Raw genomic sequence first — 15031 nt, 5'->3', positions numbered from 1 at the left:
ACGTATTATGTGAATATAATTATAAAATATTTGTTTTAGCGAATTTCCCATATAGGGAATAAGCTATTACCGTAGGTCTCATGGTAAGACTTGGACCCGGGACCGATTTACTTTTTCATCTTAATGTCCCTAGAAGCCAATAACACTATCCGTTCAAATTCATATAAGATAACTCTTTTAACGTCTCTTTTAAATATATAGTTTTTAATTTTTTTGTGTGTGTGTGTCCGTTAGCACGATAGCTCGAACAAAAATTATCCGATTTCGATGAAATTTGGTAAAAATTTCTTTTTGGGTTTTCTTGTATTTGACCCTAAAAACTTAAAATTTCCCAAATTTTCTCTAGACCATATTGAAGAGCTTAAAAAATAATAAATAAACGATTTTTGTTATTATTTATTATCTTATAGTTCTTTTTAACTCCAAACAAAACGGTACAACTCTCATTGTTGTAAAAATTATGATTCAAAAGTTATTGCATTTTTTTAAATTCCTATAAAATATCATAGCTACTCTCACTGCTTACCCATGATAAGGGTTGTTGACAAGCTAATCAGAGAGATTATGAGTCAGATTACTGATACTGCTGATTGTATTTGTTTGCCCAGAGTGGTAAGAACTTTAAATTCATAGTCAAGCCACCTTACTTTGCAACCTTTGATCTTGCAACTGTTTTTAATACTAATCCTCCTGTACCATGGATTTATATTAAACTAGACACCATGCTGTAAGACATCTTCAGGGAGTGTGACATGTTTTTTTTACACTCCAATGTATTGTACACTTCCACAATGAGTGTTTAACGTGCGTCCATGACCTTACGCATCTTCGTTAGGATTCCGCACCACACACCACAAAATCAGTGTACATAGTACCTAATTATACTTCAGTGTTACCTCTGTTCTTTTCTAAAAAAAATCTGCGAAGGTTTTAAAAATAATTCTGAAACCAAAGAAAAATTGTATTTTTTATATATTTCTCACAAACATCTCACAGATTATTTATTTACATACTGTACAATTTTACTGCCTTAATGTATAATGTTGGAAAACAATTGTTTATTCTTGAAGCATTTTTTAATGTAATTTTTCAAGATGGGTATCCTCCTGATTAACATGATATAGGATAAGTGGTTTAAAATACCTGTACCAGTAATCCAATTAGTTGCTGTTGCAACTAGTTTCGTACAGTCTACACGTAAACTACTGCCTGACGTCGTTAAAAAACTCTAGTCATCCGTGTTGTGTTTTCGTTGTTTTTAAATATATGTGAAATAAGACGACCTGAAGAAGAAGCAATCCTGTTCTCGTAATACCTGATGATGTGGCCAATGTGAGCCGAAACTAGTTGCCACAGAAACCAATTTGATTACGGATAATACAGATATTTTAAACCACTTATAGTATTTTTTAATAGTATAAATTTGTCATCAAGGAATAAGTGATTAGAAATAGTGATTCCCCTAAAGTTATATTTCTTACTAGTAGATTATTTGTATAGCTTCTTAACTTTATTATCAGGTAACTATAAGGTAAGATTTAGGTAACTTTATAATGGTCACAATAACGGACCTAATTAGTTTCTTTTTTGTCTTTTGATTTGTGTTCAATTGATTTTAGTATGGCACAAGAATTGGTTAATATACATATAATATAAATATGTAACCAATTTCTTTGTTAAAATTACATTGTTTAACCTTTTCATACATACTTTACTTTTGTTGTGTCTCTAGGTTAAAAATATCACATTTTTCACAATAACTCAAATAAAAATAATTTAATAAGTTCATACGAATGCAAAATTTAAATACTTTTCAATTTGACCTTAATGCATTGGTATTTCTACAATGAAAGATTCAGGGTTAAAAGCTAGCTATCTATGGTAGAAAAACGGATGCCCCGGCCTTATACTTGCTAGGAGATGTGGAAGTAGATTGTTCTTGACTCTGTCTTGTTGGTTCATAAGAACAAGTCGTTCATGTGGAATCAGATTAAAGAACAACTCCCCTTTGCTGAATAGGTAACTCACATATTGGGCAGCTTCAGGGCCAGTGATCAGGAGAGGATCATATGTCACCTCTGAAACATAGGTTTTTGATTCATTAAATTTGTTTTGGAAATATACAACCAGACAAAAGTATTAATTCTGCGATGTGGTGCTAGAGCGTGCTCAGTGTTCGTAAATTTGCTGCCGTCTTCGACTCGCCGTCTGCTACCAACACTATCACCCTTGCAAACGAAATGCTACCAACGTATCAGACCCACTTTTCAATATGTGTAAAGTACAAAATTCAGAAATACCGTGATATTAATGGAAAAGTCCAATTTTTTTTATTTCCCAGAAATTTTTAAAACACAGAAAAATAACGGAACAAACTCCCACCACCCGGATTCTGGGGAATTCTCCAGAAGTTAGCAACCCTGGCTCCAACTACTAACTTGTACTGGCAACACTCACTAGCGCTTGACGGTGCAGCATGCAGTGTGCGCCGAAACTACACAGCACTCCTAGTGGAATATTTGCTAATCGCAGCACTGCTGTCGGTCTATATTTAATTCTTTTGTCTATGATACAACCTAGCTAAGGGGAAATAATTTTGTATCTTTATTCTTAACTTATAGCAGCAATCATCAATGCGATCATAAGTTATAAATAATCTTGTAGTCTCACAAATATGGATAATCAATGTTCTTTGACAGACAAATTTAAAAAATCTAAAATCTTGTAAAAACAAAATCTGTAGGTTTATTAATTTTAGATTTACTATACATATATTTGCTCATCTCTGGTTTATTTTGTGTTTCAATTACCATTGGCATCAACATATTTTTTCCAATGCATGGAAATTATCACATTGCCACACCTGTAAACAGTACGTAAAATAGCTTGTTTCCGCTCTAGAGCGGGAATGCCCAATTCCTGCATACTAAATTAGCTGATTTTACAGTTTAAGTTGTTTGTGGCTCAAATATGAGTGTTGCGCAACATTTTTCATCTACAATTAATTTATCATAGCTACTTCTTTTTATTGGTTTTTGTTGAGCATTTTCACACAACTTGCTCATCTGCTTCTACTCAAGTTTGGTTAAGTTGTTCCACTCTGAATTTCCTTATCTAAGTGTCTACTGATGGCTGTTTCATGGTGTGGTTCAATACTCTCTTACACTTTGTTCAATAACTCACCAGTAGTGTGCTGGGATAGACCCATCAGTGCAGGATTCATGTACTCGCCAGTGGGGAGGTAAGGTTCGGGCGGAGGTATCCGTGGTAGACCTGGCCCCACCGCAGGGAAAAATCGCCCTTGGTTTTGCTGTGGGGGAATCAGCTGCTCTCTCTGGTATACTGGTGGGGGTCCATACTCGTCTGAAACCAAAGACATTTCATAAATCTCTATATTTAATACAATAATGGTTTTCTCTCACATCCCTTTTTAGCCGTCCACCTCAAACAATTTAGGATTGAAGAGTCATTTGTAAGCTTATGATCTAGCAGAGAGATGAATGGTAACGATAGAGAAATTCTTTCAAAATTCACTGCCCTACGTCTGATATGTATATTAATAGAAAGTATTTTGTAAACTACATGTTTTGTGGCAAGTGTAACGTTTGATGTTTTGTGGCTGATGTCTTAACTGTATAAAGTCTTCTGGTATCTTCAGGTTTATTCTTTACTTTATTCTGAAATGGCTACCAAACAAATGTATTTTAAGCCGAATCCGAATACGAATGGAGATGAGTGTAAGATGAGTGAGGCGAACTTGTAGTCTTGTTAGTAACTTAGGCCAACATGTTCCTTAGACATCCTCTTCTAGCAACTGGATATTGTATTATCAGCCTGACCAAACCTGTGCACATATTGAGACGTTGATCGAACTAATTTGTGGTCTTATTTTAAATGTATCTTTGTCAACATGTGTGTCCAATTTTGAATTTTATGACGTACAGTACCTACTGTAGAAGAAGATCAACCGGAAGACGTGGCCGTCACCACGAAACATGCAGTTTAGCCAGACAAACAAGGATATTGTATTTCATCCCCTAATCCTGGTTAGTGTCAAACTCAGATGATATTTTTTTTTATCTATGTTTAAATGGAGTTTGGATTTTTCTGGCAACATTGTGTTATGGGCTGCAAGAAAATTGATGTAATATTGATACTATTAGTGTAGAAATACTGGACCTAGACCAAAAGGGATCTTTATTTATTTGTCCCACAATTGCACCTTGCCTTACTGGCTCTGAATAAAGCTAAATGGTGAGAGTCACACCTTCTTGCTCCTCACTATTTCTAGAGATTGGAGAATGATGGTCCTCCCTTCCTTTTGTCCCACACAACCCTCTAAAATGCAGGTTTCAGATAAGGCAAAATGTTGAGAGCTGACGAGACTAAAGTAAAAGGTAAAATGGGAGAAAAGTAATCCTTTCTTCTCTAGAAACACAACGGAGCAAGCATTGGATGAGCACTTTCTCTAGAGCTGGCTCAGAGGGAAAGAGGTCAAGAAAATGGTGACTCTCACCACTTTTCCTGTACAGAAACAATCAGGTGGTACTTATGGGATGGATAAATAAGTACTGGTAGGTGTGGGTCATAAAAAGATAGACTCTCCTTTTTTTTGCCCCAGAACCTACTACTTGCCCCTTCTATTTTAGGTGTTATAGCTAGTCCTCTATGGTTTTATTTCTGGAGGCTAGTATAAATTATCTAAAGTCATCTCGTGTTGATCAGTTGTCTTGGTTAGTTGTTGTTGACAATGGAAGTTCCAAAGCCTACATTATGTGATTTTCCTGTAAGTCATAGTTCGATAGTTCAAGTTATTTGTGATGAGATGTTTTCCTTTCTATAATCATTTTAGTAATTTTGTATAGTGTGCAATATAAAAGAATGGTTGTAGCTCACTTAGGCACCATACTATCAAAGCAAAGTTGGCTTTACTCCGGTCAAACTGTCATACTACGCAATAGTCTGTAATCCTTTCAAACTGACTTAGAAAGAATTTCCCTTAAAAGTTATCTTTACCATTTTAAATAAATAGCACATGAACAAACGCTAATGAAGGAAAGATTGCACATGCCAGACCCTGTTTTTTTACACATTCAGTTTTTGTAGCTTTGTCAAGGGGGCACATTTTCATGGAAAACTATGTCTGTCTAAAAACAAAGGCATCAAAACCAAAATCGTTTATAGCCATATTATTACTTCAAACCTAGTGCTAAAATAAGTTATAAAAAAAATAATTGCAGATTTTATTTATTCCTGTTTATGACAAAATAATAATGTGCTAAGATAATAACTTCAGGTTTACTATTGAGAAGCTTTGTGCATGGACAATAATAAAACAAATGTCCCACAACATACTCATAAATATTAAATAATACACCTTATCAAAACGGTATATTTAATCATTCAACCTTGCTGGGACCGGTTTGTGTCAAGTAATCAAAACTACCATGAATATATTATTCATTGTGTGTTCTGTTCTGTAAGAGGTGAACGAGTAAGTTTACCGAATGGTTTGCGAGGCCGAGGATAGTAGTAGCTGTTCGTCGGAGAGGTAGGTCTGCTGTAAGTTCTCCCAGTCTGCTGATATCTTTGACTCTGGCTAGGATAGATCCTCTCCTCCTTAGACACTGCTACACCTATAACAGAGCATTAGTCTTTACATATAGCTTCTAACTATCTCAACAGCAGTTGATTGGCTTGTTTGCCATTATTTATAGTCTGTATGATGGAACATGTCTCCCTCTCCGTCAACCTCGGGACTGGCCAATGGTACAATCCGGGCCAATCCCAGGTAGACAGAGGGTAAGGAGACAGGTTCCATCACATAGACTATAGTCAGTATCGCTATCATTATCATTATCATTACTTCGAGACTGTAACACACACCTAAGGTGCGTGTACTTTAAACTGAGTAAAGCAAGTTGAGTATAGGATAAGCAGTTTATAGACTGGGAAGAGACGATAAGTTGCTGGCTGCAACGCAAGTGCTTGCCAGATGAACTAATTCACTACCAGGTGTCAGTGCATACTGAGTGTTTGACAGCTAGTAGTGAACCTGTTATGGTGAATGCTCAAAATTGTACAGTAATAGGACTGATTCTCAACAATCGGACAGCTGTTAAAAAAAATCAGGTGATCTCTAAGAGAAAAAAATCAAGCAATATCTTAGATATCACATGATTTTTTTTATAAGCTGTCCCCTATTGTGGCCTGTGTAACCAATAAACATGCGTTTTATATGCGTATGGTTTAAATTTGTAAGTTGCTTGCAATAGCTTCCGAGTTTTGGGGGGTATATATTTGCAATTTCAAGAAAAATACAGGTTATTCTGTAAAAATTAAACTTTTGCAAAGAAGTAGCCACCATTTTGAAACGGCTAAAGATAATTTATTTCTGTTTTCACCAAAATGTTTCTTTTTGATTTGACTTTAAAATTATGTATACAATGATATATGTTTGTAATTGATATTTCCGGGATTTGAAATAGTGACCCTGTAGTGACAAACTGTTTTCAAAAAACATTAAAAATATTTTTATGTTATTCCTTGGAGTTGATTTAGGGGAAAATAATTTTATTTCATCATTTTAGAACCAACGGTTTGTCTGAAATCAATTTTAGACACTTACATGAGCCACCCTATAGTAAATACCACCATAAAACCATTATTTTATCTGACTGATAGTTGATCATTCTTGGTTAGAAAGGATGCCCAAACTACATTCACAAAGATGATGACCTTATTCTAAGGTCATATTTCTGAAGAGCACCATTAATTAACTGTGTAGCAGAGCAGGTGAATGTTCAATACAAATGATTAATTGTCTGTCATAACCTGACATTAAACCTTCAACCTAGATCCTCAGAATTTTATTAAACTACTCTTACTTAGGCCCTTTCACTTTGAAATAAGGAGGAATATAGAATGTGATCGTATGTGTTATGTGTAGCAACTCAATCATAACAGAGTAAGTTATCAAATTTTGCTGTCAAAGCCAAATATAACAAATTTACTGTACGATTTTATTATAAGCTATAAATGAATTAGGTTGTTGTTAATTTTTATGTAAAATTTATAGGAATGTTGATGAGTGATTTGTAAAAATCGAAAACCAAGGTAAAAATTTGATAAAAGTAGACCCACTGTATTTTGTGAATTAAGGTAAGTTGTGTACATGCTACTTTAATGAAACACATTCACTTTACTTAACAGACATTTAAAATATTTATTGATATTTTTTTGCTATTTTTCTAAACTACAAAAGTGCATATTTTCAAACTCTCAAACATTTGTATTTCAATCAGAAAGTCATTCACAGGTATGAAACCCGAAATTAAAATATTTTTAGACTCCCCAGACACCACCGTTTGACCCTTTATGAAAAAAGTCCATTGTATGTTGGCCTGAGATTGTCCAATGTGCTCCCATGCTAGAAGTCATGGAACAAACCAAATTTAAAGAGACAATAGATTTACTTATTGACAAGGCTTTTTACTTTTGAAAATTTTCCCACAACTTTAATTCAGAAATTTTTTTAATTTTAAGAGTTTTATTTAAAGCATTTTTGAAATGTTAAATGTTTTATGAATGGATTTAATTTTGACAATGCACCTATTCTAAGTATGTTCTAAAGACATGTATAGAATGTTTTGTGCAAAAATAAAGAATGTCTATTATATCAATTATGATATAATAATTGAGTTTACGTTTAAAACACAAACAAATTTAAAACAATTACAAATACATACATTTAGGATTGAGACTATAGTAAATTTTTTAGTTAAATATATTATTTTGATTGATTTAGAAGCCAAAATTGTATTTTGAAATTATCATATCCATTGGAAACATCCCCAGGTAATAAAATTTACAGATTTGCCTGAAATACTGTTAATCTTCAGGTTCGTTTATACAATACCATAATTGAAATTCAATACCAGAAGATCATTTGCATATTGTGGTCTAATGGCAAACCACTACTAGGCTACTCCAGACTACTCTGACCTAATTAAATCTTGCATGAATTTGGTGTTAGGCTATCTATGTTGATTTAAAGTAGTATTTTAAACTGTAAATAGAGCTCGTCCCGTGGTCAAAAACTCAAACAAAACTATGTATTGTGCAAACTTCTCTATTTTCACCCCACGCTGTAAATAAAACATATGATTGGGATTTCTACCATTTGTTTTGATTTTCTGTTTATATTTTGTTGCTATTTTTTCCAACAATGTATTTATTTGATCCCCTACTGTATGTATTTTATCCTATGGCATTACATGTTAACTGACGCCGAATTTGAGAAATAAAATCATAAATCGTACATTAACTGATAAGGTTTCATTTGGTCAAAATAGTTGGAAAATTTTATAAAAAAAACATAACACATATATTTATTAATATCAAAATAAAAGTGCGTTTTATAGATTTAAACATAGTAAGACTGTTCAAATGGCTTTATCAATCGTGATAACTTAACTTGCTATTTTAAATTTCGCGCTTTAACGCACTGTTCTCTAACTGAACTTCGATCAGCAACGCGACCTAGCGGATTTCGTTAGAACTAAGTGTCGGTAACATAGATTGAATATTTAGGTGATTTCAAGAATAAAGAATATGAAATAAACGTCTACCATTCTAAATAGTCTTACAAAGGTGAAGAAAATATGATTAATATTAGGTATTTAACAAGTCCAACTACGTAGGAAACGTATGTTTTCATTAACTCGACGAGAAACAATTAAGTTCTCGCTATGAAGATGAGTACAACCGTTCCAATATAAACCCAAGTGTTGCACTATTCTAGTACCTATTGACGATCGGGGGATCTTGGGTGTGCCTAATGAGCCAAAACTCAGAGGGGATGCCTGGGTGAAACCGGTCTTTTTACATTGGGCTGCCACTGTAGGCTATAACCGTATTTACTTTGGGAAGAAACTATAAATATTTTTTGTCCCGTGGTTGAAAACTCAGCCAAAATTATGTATTGTACCATAGACTAAAAAAAGGGAGTATGTTTTATCTATGATTGTACCTTGTAAATAGAACATGTGATTGGAATTTCTTCCATTTGTTTTGATTTTCTGTTTAGGCCTATATTTTGTTTTTATTTCGTCACCAACATGGCAACCGATAAGGCCCATGTTAATTTTGTTTTAATTTAAATTCATAAATAGTGCTTATTTTTAAGCCTATCTTAATTTATAAAGGGATTCTGTACATCTACAGGCAAATATCTTTCTGACAGTATGCGCAGATTTTCCCTGTGATGCACAGGAGCTGAGAAAAAAAAAAATTTACTCTCTTGTTAGTTTTGCCTTCAGGAATTTTCCCTGCTTTCTTTGCAACAATTACATTCAAAAGTCCCATGCAATTAAAAACAATTGTTTAAAATCAGCTGCTTGCAACTCAATAAAATTGGAAAATAATGTTTTAACAATGGAATGAAATATAAATAGCTTATTCCCTATATGGAAAATTCGCTAAAAGAATTTTCATGTTTATTTTAAAAACTTGTTTTTGTCTTAATAAACAACAAACGGTACTTCTATTTTATTGTTTGATTCTGAGAAAATTTATGAAACTACGTTTAAATATATTTGTGAATTTAAACCTATTTATTTAAGTTATATGCTTAGCGATTTGTTGTAAATAGAAAGCAATTTGACAAGTAATTGTTACCGTACTTAAATTATTATTCTCCATAGAGTAGTTGTATTTCTCTTTGGGACACTAATATCATATAATCCTAAAAAATCTACAAAAAAATACAATTAATTGTTTTATTTCATTATACTGTTTTAGCAAAATACAAGTAAAAATCATGAAGATATCTTATGACTACTAAAATAGGTCTTATTTCATCTTACCATTATTTGACTTGTAACTACCGTACTAAAAAAACCCGTACTCTAAAACATGTAAAATAAACTTATTGGAGGTAGTTTAGATTTGATTCCACCATACCTCTAGTGTTTATATGCAGATTATGCGTGTAACCATGTGGAGGGGTCAGGAACTTGACAAATACTTGAGCACAACTCCCACAATGCACCACTGCACAGAGCAAAGCCAGGTAGATCTGTAAAAATATACGGTATCAATCTGACACGTACTTTCTCCCATTAGCTTGTCAGCGACTGGGTAAGCGTGGGGAGTAACCATGTTATTTCATGGGGGAAATCACAAAAGCTGCAATAGCTTTTCAAAATTGTAATACAGCAATATCCTTCAATCTGGTTGTACCATTTTGTTTAGAATTAGAAGGACCATAGAATACAAAATTTCCATCAAAATCGGTCGAGCCGTTTCTAATGAATCTTTTCGTTATTATATTGGTGTTTATGGGCAAATTGGTGACTGCTGTGGTCCTTTTTACACAATTTGTGTATACCATGTTATATGTTTGGTTAAATTTAGCTGCTGTTCTGGTAATTTAATTTTTAATATAGGACAAATTCAAGACGATGAACAAGGTAATGTTTTTTTCGGAGTGAGCAGAAATTACAAAAGAACAGACTCCAACCCTAATGTCAAGGGAGCAATATTTTTCAATAAATTACCAAAATCAATAAAAGAACTGAAAGGTAAAATATTCAGAAATGTTACCTATGAAATTTGTCTTATTAATAGTTGCCCAGCCAGCCTTGAGGATTTGGATTAAGTAAAGGTATGTCTATTGTGTGAGTAGATGTTTTGCTTGCATAAGAAGTTTGTATAGTCGAATGCATGTTTTTTTGTACACAAATCTGTAATTTTGAATGGTTTGCTCTGCATATGCATGATAAGTTATTTATTTATAAACATGGACGATGCAATGCATGTTTTCCATGTTAAAAGCAAATAAAGACATTTCATCAATGAAATTAAAGCTACATAGTAGTGGTAAACAACTGGGAAAAGGCTCGATGTTTAATTAATTCTTCCTCCTGTCTTCCCGAGTTTGATACCTATGTAACAGTGAAGGCGCATTGGAGTGTCACAGTAGCTGTCAGTCATAGGTGTATAGAGGAAGCGCGCCTGCGCTGTGATGACGCAAGCGCTACAGATGCGCCGGTGAGGTAAGGCGCGTGCGCACCTCCCACGACCTTATCACGTCTTATCATCTACAATCTGTCGCCCAGGTCCGGGACCGATGACTGGCGTTTCCACAAATCTGTCAAACGTGAAGGAGAAGTCACGACGTTATCACAACGGGCGAATATTGAATCACCATATTGTATTGGATCATATTGTATTGGTTCATATTGTATTGGATGAATCTATACTGACCCACCATTCATGGAATATCTGGTTATAGTGCTCCCCTTCCAGTCAGAAAGTTGCTAGTTCGATCATTGAGAAAAGTCAGTGACATTTTGATTGTTCGAAACAGGACCCCGCGATTTTGTTCCTGGCTGAAAGAACAGCTGATCAGTCATCAACACAACTATCATTTCGTCCATTCAAAATTCATCATTCACTCATATCCACCCCAAAATACGCAACAAGTGTGTCGACATCACATCAGTCTAATAACATTTGTGTAAAAATCGCCCAATTGTGATTTTTTTCTGCACCATTTTAATTGGCCAAAACGTGAAACTCTCACACTATTAATGACACTCTGTTAATGACTTACTCTTCATGAATAATTTGGAGTTAAATCCAACTTAAGTAATTGTCAATTGTTGATGTGATTGTTGCTCGATCATTCATATTCCTTTTTACTTTCATTACTCAAATGGAGTCTGGACTCAAACTCCGCCGATTTTTCTACGAATTTTCTACTCGTGTCGTTAACACTATCTTTACGCAATCGTTGTAAACTACTATAACATCAGGTTGTTGTGTTATTTCATAGATTTTTCTTTGTTTGCATTTTGCTGTTTACAATTTGCATTTATGTGATTAAAGTGTGTCTGCTCTTTATGTTGTGGGTGTTTATACAATTATTGTGTGCCTACTGTATAGTGAGTAAAGTGGTTTATGGATTTCATAGCCATTATTTTTCTGGAAACCGTTGTATAACGGGCTCTGTTGCTACTATTTACAAGAAGTCTAGAATGTTTTCGTAGTTGTATCCAAAATCATCCGAACATAGCCTCCGAACAATTTCTTCGTTCATAATATTATGAGAATATCGGTACAGTTTTTAGTTACAAAGAATATAAATCAGTGTTTTCTATAAATTTAGATTAATATTTTCACTGAATCATTTCACATTGGCCGCGAGTATTTTGTTGACGGTATTTTTGTTTACCAATCAGCACAAAAACATTTCGAAATTTAATGTTGTTAGTTGAATCCAAGAAATGTAAAATTCGCCAACTCAAGTAATAACAAATTTAGGTCCATTAATTGAACGCTCGCAGCAACGAAAACACTTTTACTAACGGACAACAATAACCCTGGAAGGTTAGTAACGTATCTACCAGAGAGGTTGAACAATTCAACAATTCGGAATTGGTGAAATTAAAACTAAATTACTTTTCGTCATTTCGTGTTCCTTTTACACTGAAATGGAATAGCTTGAAAACGGGTTATCTGAATTGGACACCTGCCCCCTTAGTTACGTCAATACTTAATTGTGTTTTTGAGATAAAACACTCTTAGTACGAATTTCAAGCTGAATATGAATCCAGGATACAAAACAATTGATTGGGACGGTGGTGTCGTCCTATAATCCAGCTACTAGGAATTGTCACGAATTGTGGATATTTATAGGCATGCACTTTGGATGCGATACTCCCTGGTGTGGATAACGTCCGCACTAGTGAGTACTACGACTATCCGCAGTACTATCCTGATAATTAGACTAATTCGTTAATAACAAGGAAAAATGTGGTTCGGATTCCCCTATACACTGTAGTTCCCTTAGTTGCCATTACCTGCATGGGCTATTAATTAACAGCTGTGTCTAAGGAATAAGTCGGACTTAGTCACTAACAAGACTACAAGATCGCGCCACTCATCCTACACTCATCATTCACTCATATTTGGGTTAAAATACGCACATAGTGGCGACACCATCTTAAATAATTGATTAATTGATTGATTGATTGAGATGGGTAGCCTAAGAAGTGTTGTCCCTGACTAAGATAAACTTTAATTTATTAGAAGACTCAATTTGTTGTGATTGCTGATAAGAAATAATTTAGTACATTTTATGTTTGTACACAATTTATGTTTATTTAATTCTCATTTCAATATATGCGTAACAATGAATTGTAACTGGTTCTAAGTTTGCTATAGTGCTCGCCTTATTTACAAATATGTAGGTCCAAAGCTTTTGAAAATGCAAATTTTTTTCTGGTTCGAAACTCGACCCAGCTGTTTTTTTATCACTCAGATCACATAAATGATAAACATTATAAATAATTTTTTTTTTAGGTTGAGGGTTTCGTTAGATATTTTTTGCCAGAATGTGTTTTTAATGGAACGTTCAAATTCGCAGGAAAAACTTCCAGACAGTGCAACCTTTTAAAAGAAAATAACCAATCGACACACGGTAAATACAAATTCGAATTCGAATTTAAAATTTTACTCTGGTGAACATATTTTGATGTAGCCTAATCCAATAAAATATTGACAGACCAAAAACAAAACACCGCTGCTTATTGCTTACGGAGACGAAACCATTAACAAGTGGATTATTAAGGTAAGTAATATATTTTATATTTTTTTTTAGTTGTACGTGTACTTTAACAATGCAATAAGTTCTATGAAATCAATAATTTAGCTTGACAGGATATAAAAACCAAACCCGCACATACCTCTCACAAGTTTATCAATATTAGCACTGTATTTTCTAACAGTAAAGCTTGTGAATACTCTTTAATTTAAATTTTTAATAGAACATAATCAACTAACCCCTAAAAACTAAAAACACAAAAATGTTTTTTCCAAAGTTTACTCACCAAATTCATGGTATCTCCACGGGTCACAACACTGTTGAACTGTTCTAATTGCGATACAGATGGCACTGAGACCAGCTGATCGTCTTGTGCATGCGTACAGCGCGGGGAGTGAAAGGAGCACGTCGCGCACACGCTGTGGGGATGCTCCCGACTATAGCTGGCGCACCGTGACTTGGCCACTCCGGTCACTAATGTCTAGAAGCTCATCAAGTCTCAGTCAGTACATCGAGCTCTATGACGTGTTGTTGTGAAAATACACCCGATATTATCGTCACCCTCTTTTTCATCAACCGCAGGTTTGTCCAGGTGCCAAGTTACATCGCACACACTATAGCCACCGCTTGCGACAGGTTTGATCTGTTTTTGATGTTGAATATTTCACTTTCACTAGTTATTGTCCCAGATGGAATCTTGATAGCGACACAAATACCAAGGTCTCGCCATAGGTTAATATCGCATATCGTATGAATCGATTATCCGGTCGTTTAAGACTGTAAGCGGATTTTAATGTGGATTAGAGGTCGGCAGATGTTTACAGTGGATTGTGGTTTAAAGGTCGAATAAATAATATCGTCGTTTAAACTGCTTAATTTTTGTGCAATTTGGTTCATTTACGTCTTTCAATGCTGATGCTTCAAAGGGCTAGAATAGTATACTTAAAGGGTTATTCCTGATCATCCTTGTTTTTGCCATACAATTGATACAAAAATATTATTAGGGAGGAAACAGCAAGTCCCGAAATATGTAGTTTTGTCAAATTATATAACAACATTCAATGGCATACAATTCCCTTGCCTTGTGGTTTCCAACAAGAAAATTCAAAACAAGGAGATTTCGTGTGGGTTTTGTGTAAGAATATCTCCAGCATAGTCAGTTCTCTTTGCATAAAATACTTCTATTATTGTCCTTTATTGACACGAACTTTCATCCTTAATAAGATCGTTGGTTATTGATCAGATCTTGTCATTATCAAACATTGAAAATTTTAAAAATTAATTATTGTGTTTAAACTACATGCTAAATACTATACGTGATTAAGACATATACATAGAGAAAAACAAATTAGGACTCTACGCACATTTTAATTTTTTTTTAATGAAAATGAGAATTGTGGCCGTCCGCAGAAATTTTCTTCA

At 34.2% G+C, this 15031-nt stretch overlaps 1 protein-coding gene across 1 annotated transcript; it reads right to left on the bottom strand.

The window, feature by feature from the left end:
* Positions 1-996: 996 nt before the first annotated feature.
* Positions 997-13957, bottom strand: LOC128990866 (uncharacterized). Its single transcript, XM_054413490.1, has 5 exons — positions 13896-13957; positions 9964-10078; positions 5505-5636; positions 3184-3363; positions 997-2078 (listed from the first exon to the last, which is right to left on the bottom strand). The coding sequence occupies exons 1-5, from the start codon at positions 13902-13904 to the stop codon at positions 1873-1875; spliced, it is 642 nt and encodes a 213-aa protein (XP_054269465.1). The 5' UTR covers positions 13905-13957; the 3' UTR covers positions 997-1872.
* Positions 13958-15031: the final 1074 nt, after the last annotated feature.

The sequence above is a fragment of the Macrosteles quadrilineatus genome, unplaced genomic scaffold (assembly GCF_028750875.1).
Source record: "Macrosteles quadrilineatus isolate MER2022 unplaced genomic scaffold, UCM_ALF_1.0 Scaffold_3__2_contigs__length_128488019, whole genome shotgun sequence".
Taxonomy (NCBI): domain Eukaryota; kingdom Metazoa; phylum Arthropoda; class Insecta; order Hemiptera; family Cicadellidae; genus Macrosteles; species Macrosteles quadrilineatus.
This window is presented reverse-complemented; position numbering and strand designations above follow the sequence as displayed.

Excerpts from the sequence above, each read along its gene's own strand:
- LOC128990866 (XM_054413490.1), bottom strand. Across the intron at positions 3,364-5,504 it reads TCGGCCTCGCAAACCATTCG|ACGAGTATGGACCCCCACCA; the intron begins GTAAACTTACTC and ends CTTTGGTTTCAG. Across the intron at positions 2,079-3,183 it reads TCTATCCCAGCACACTACTG|AGGTGACATATGATCCTCTC; the intron begins GTGAGTTATTGA and ends CCTATGTTTCAG.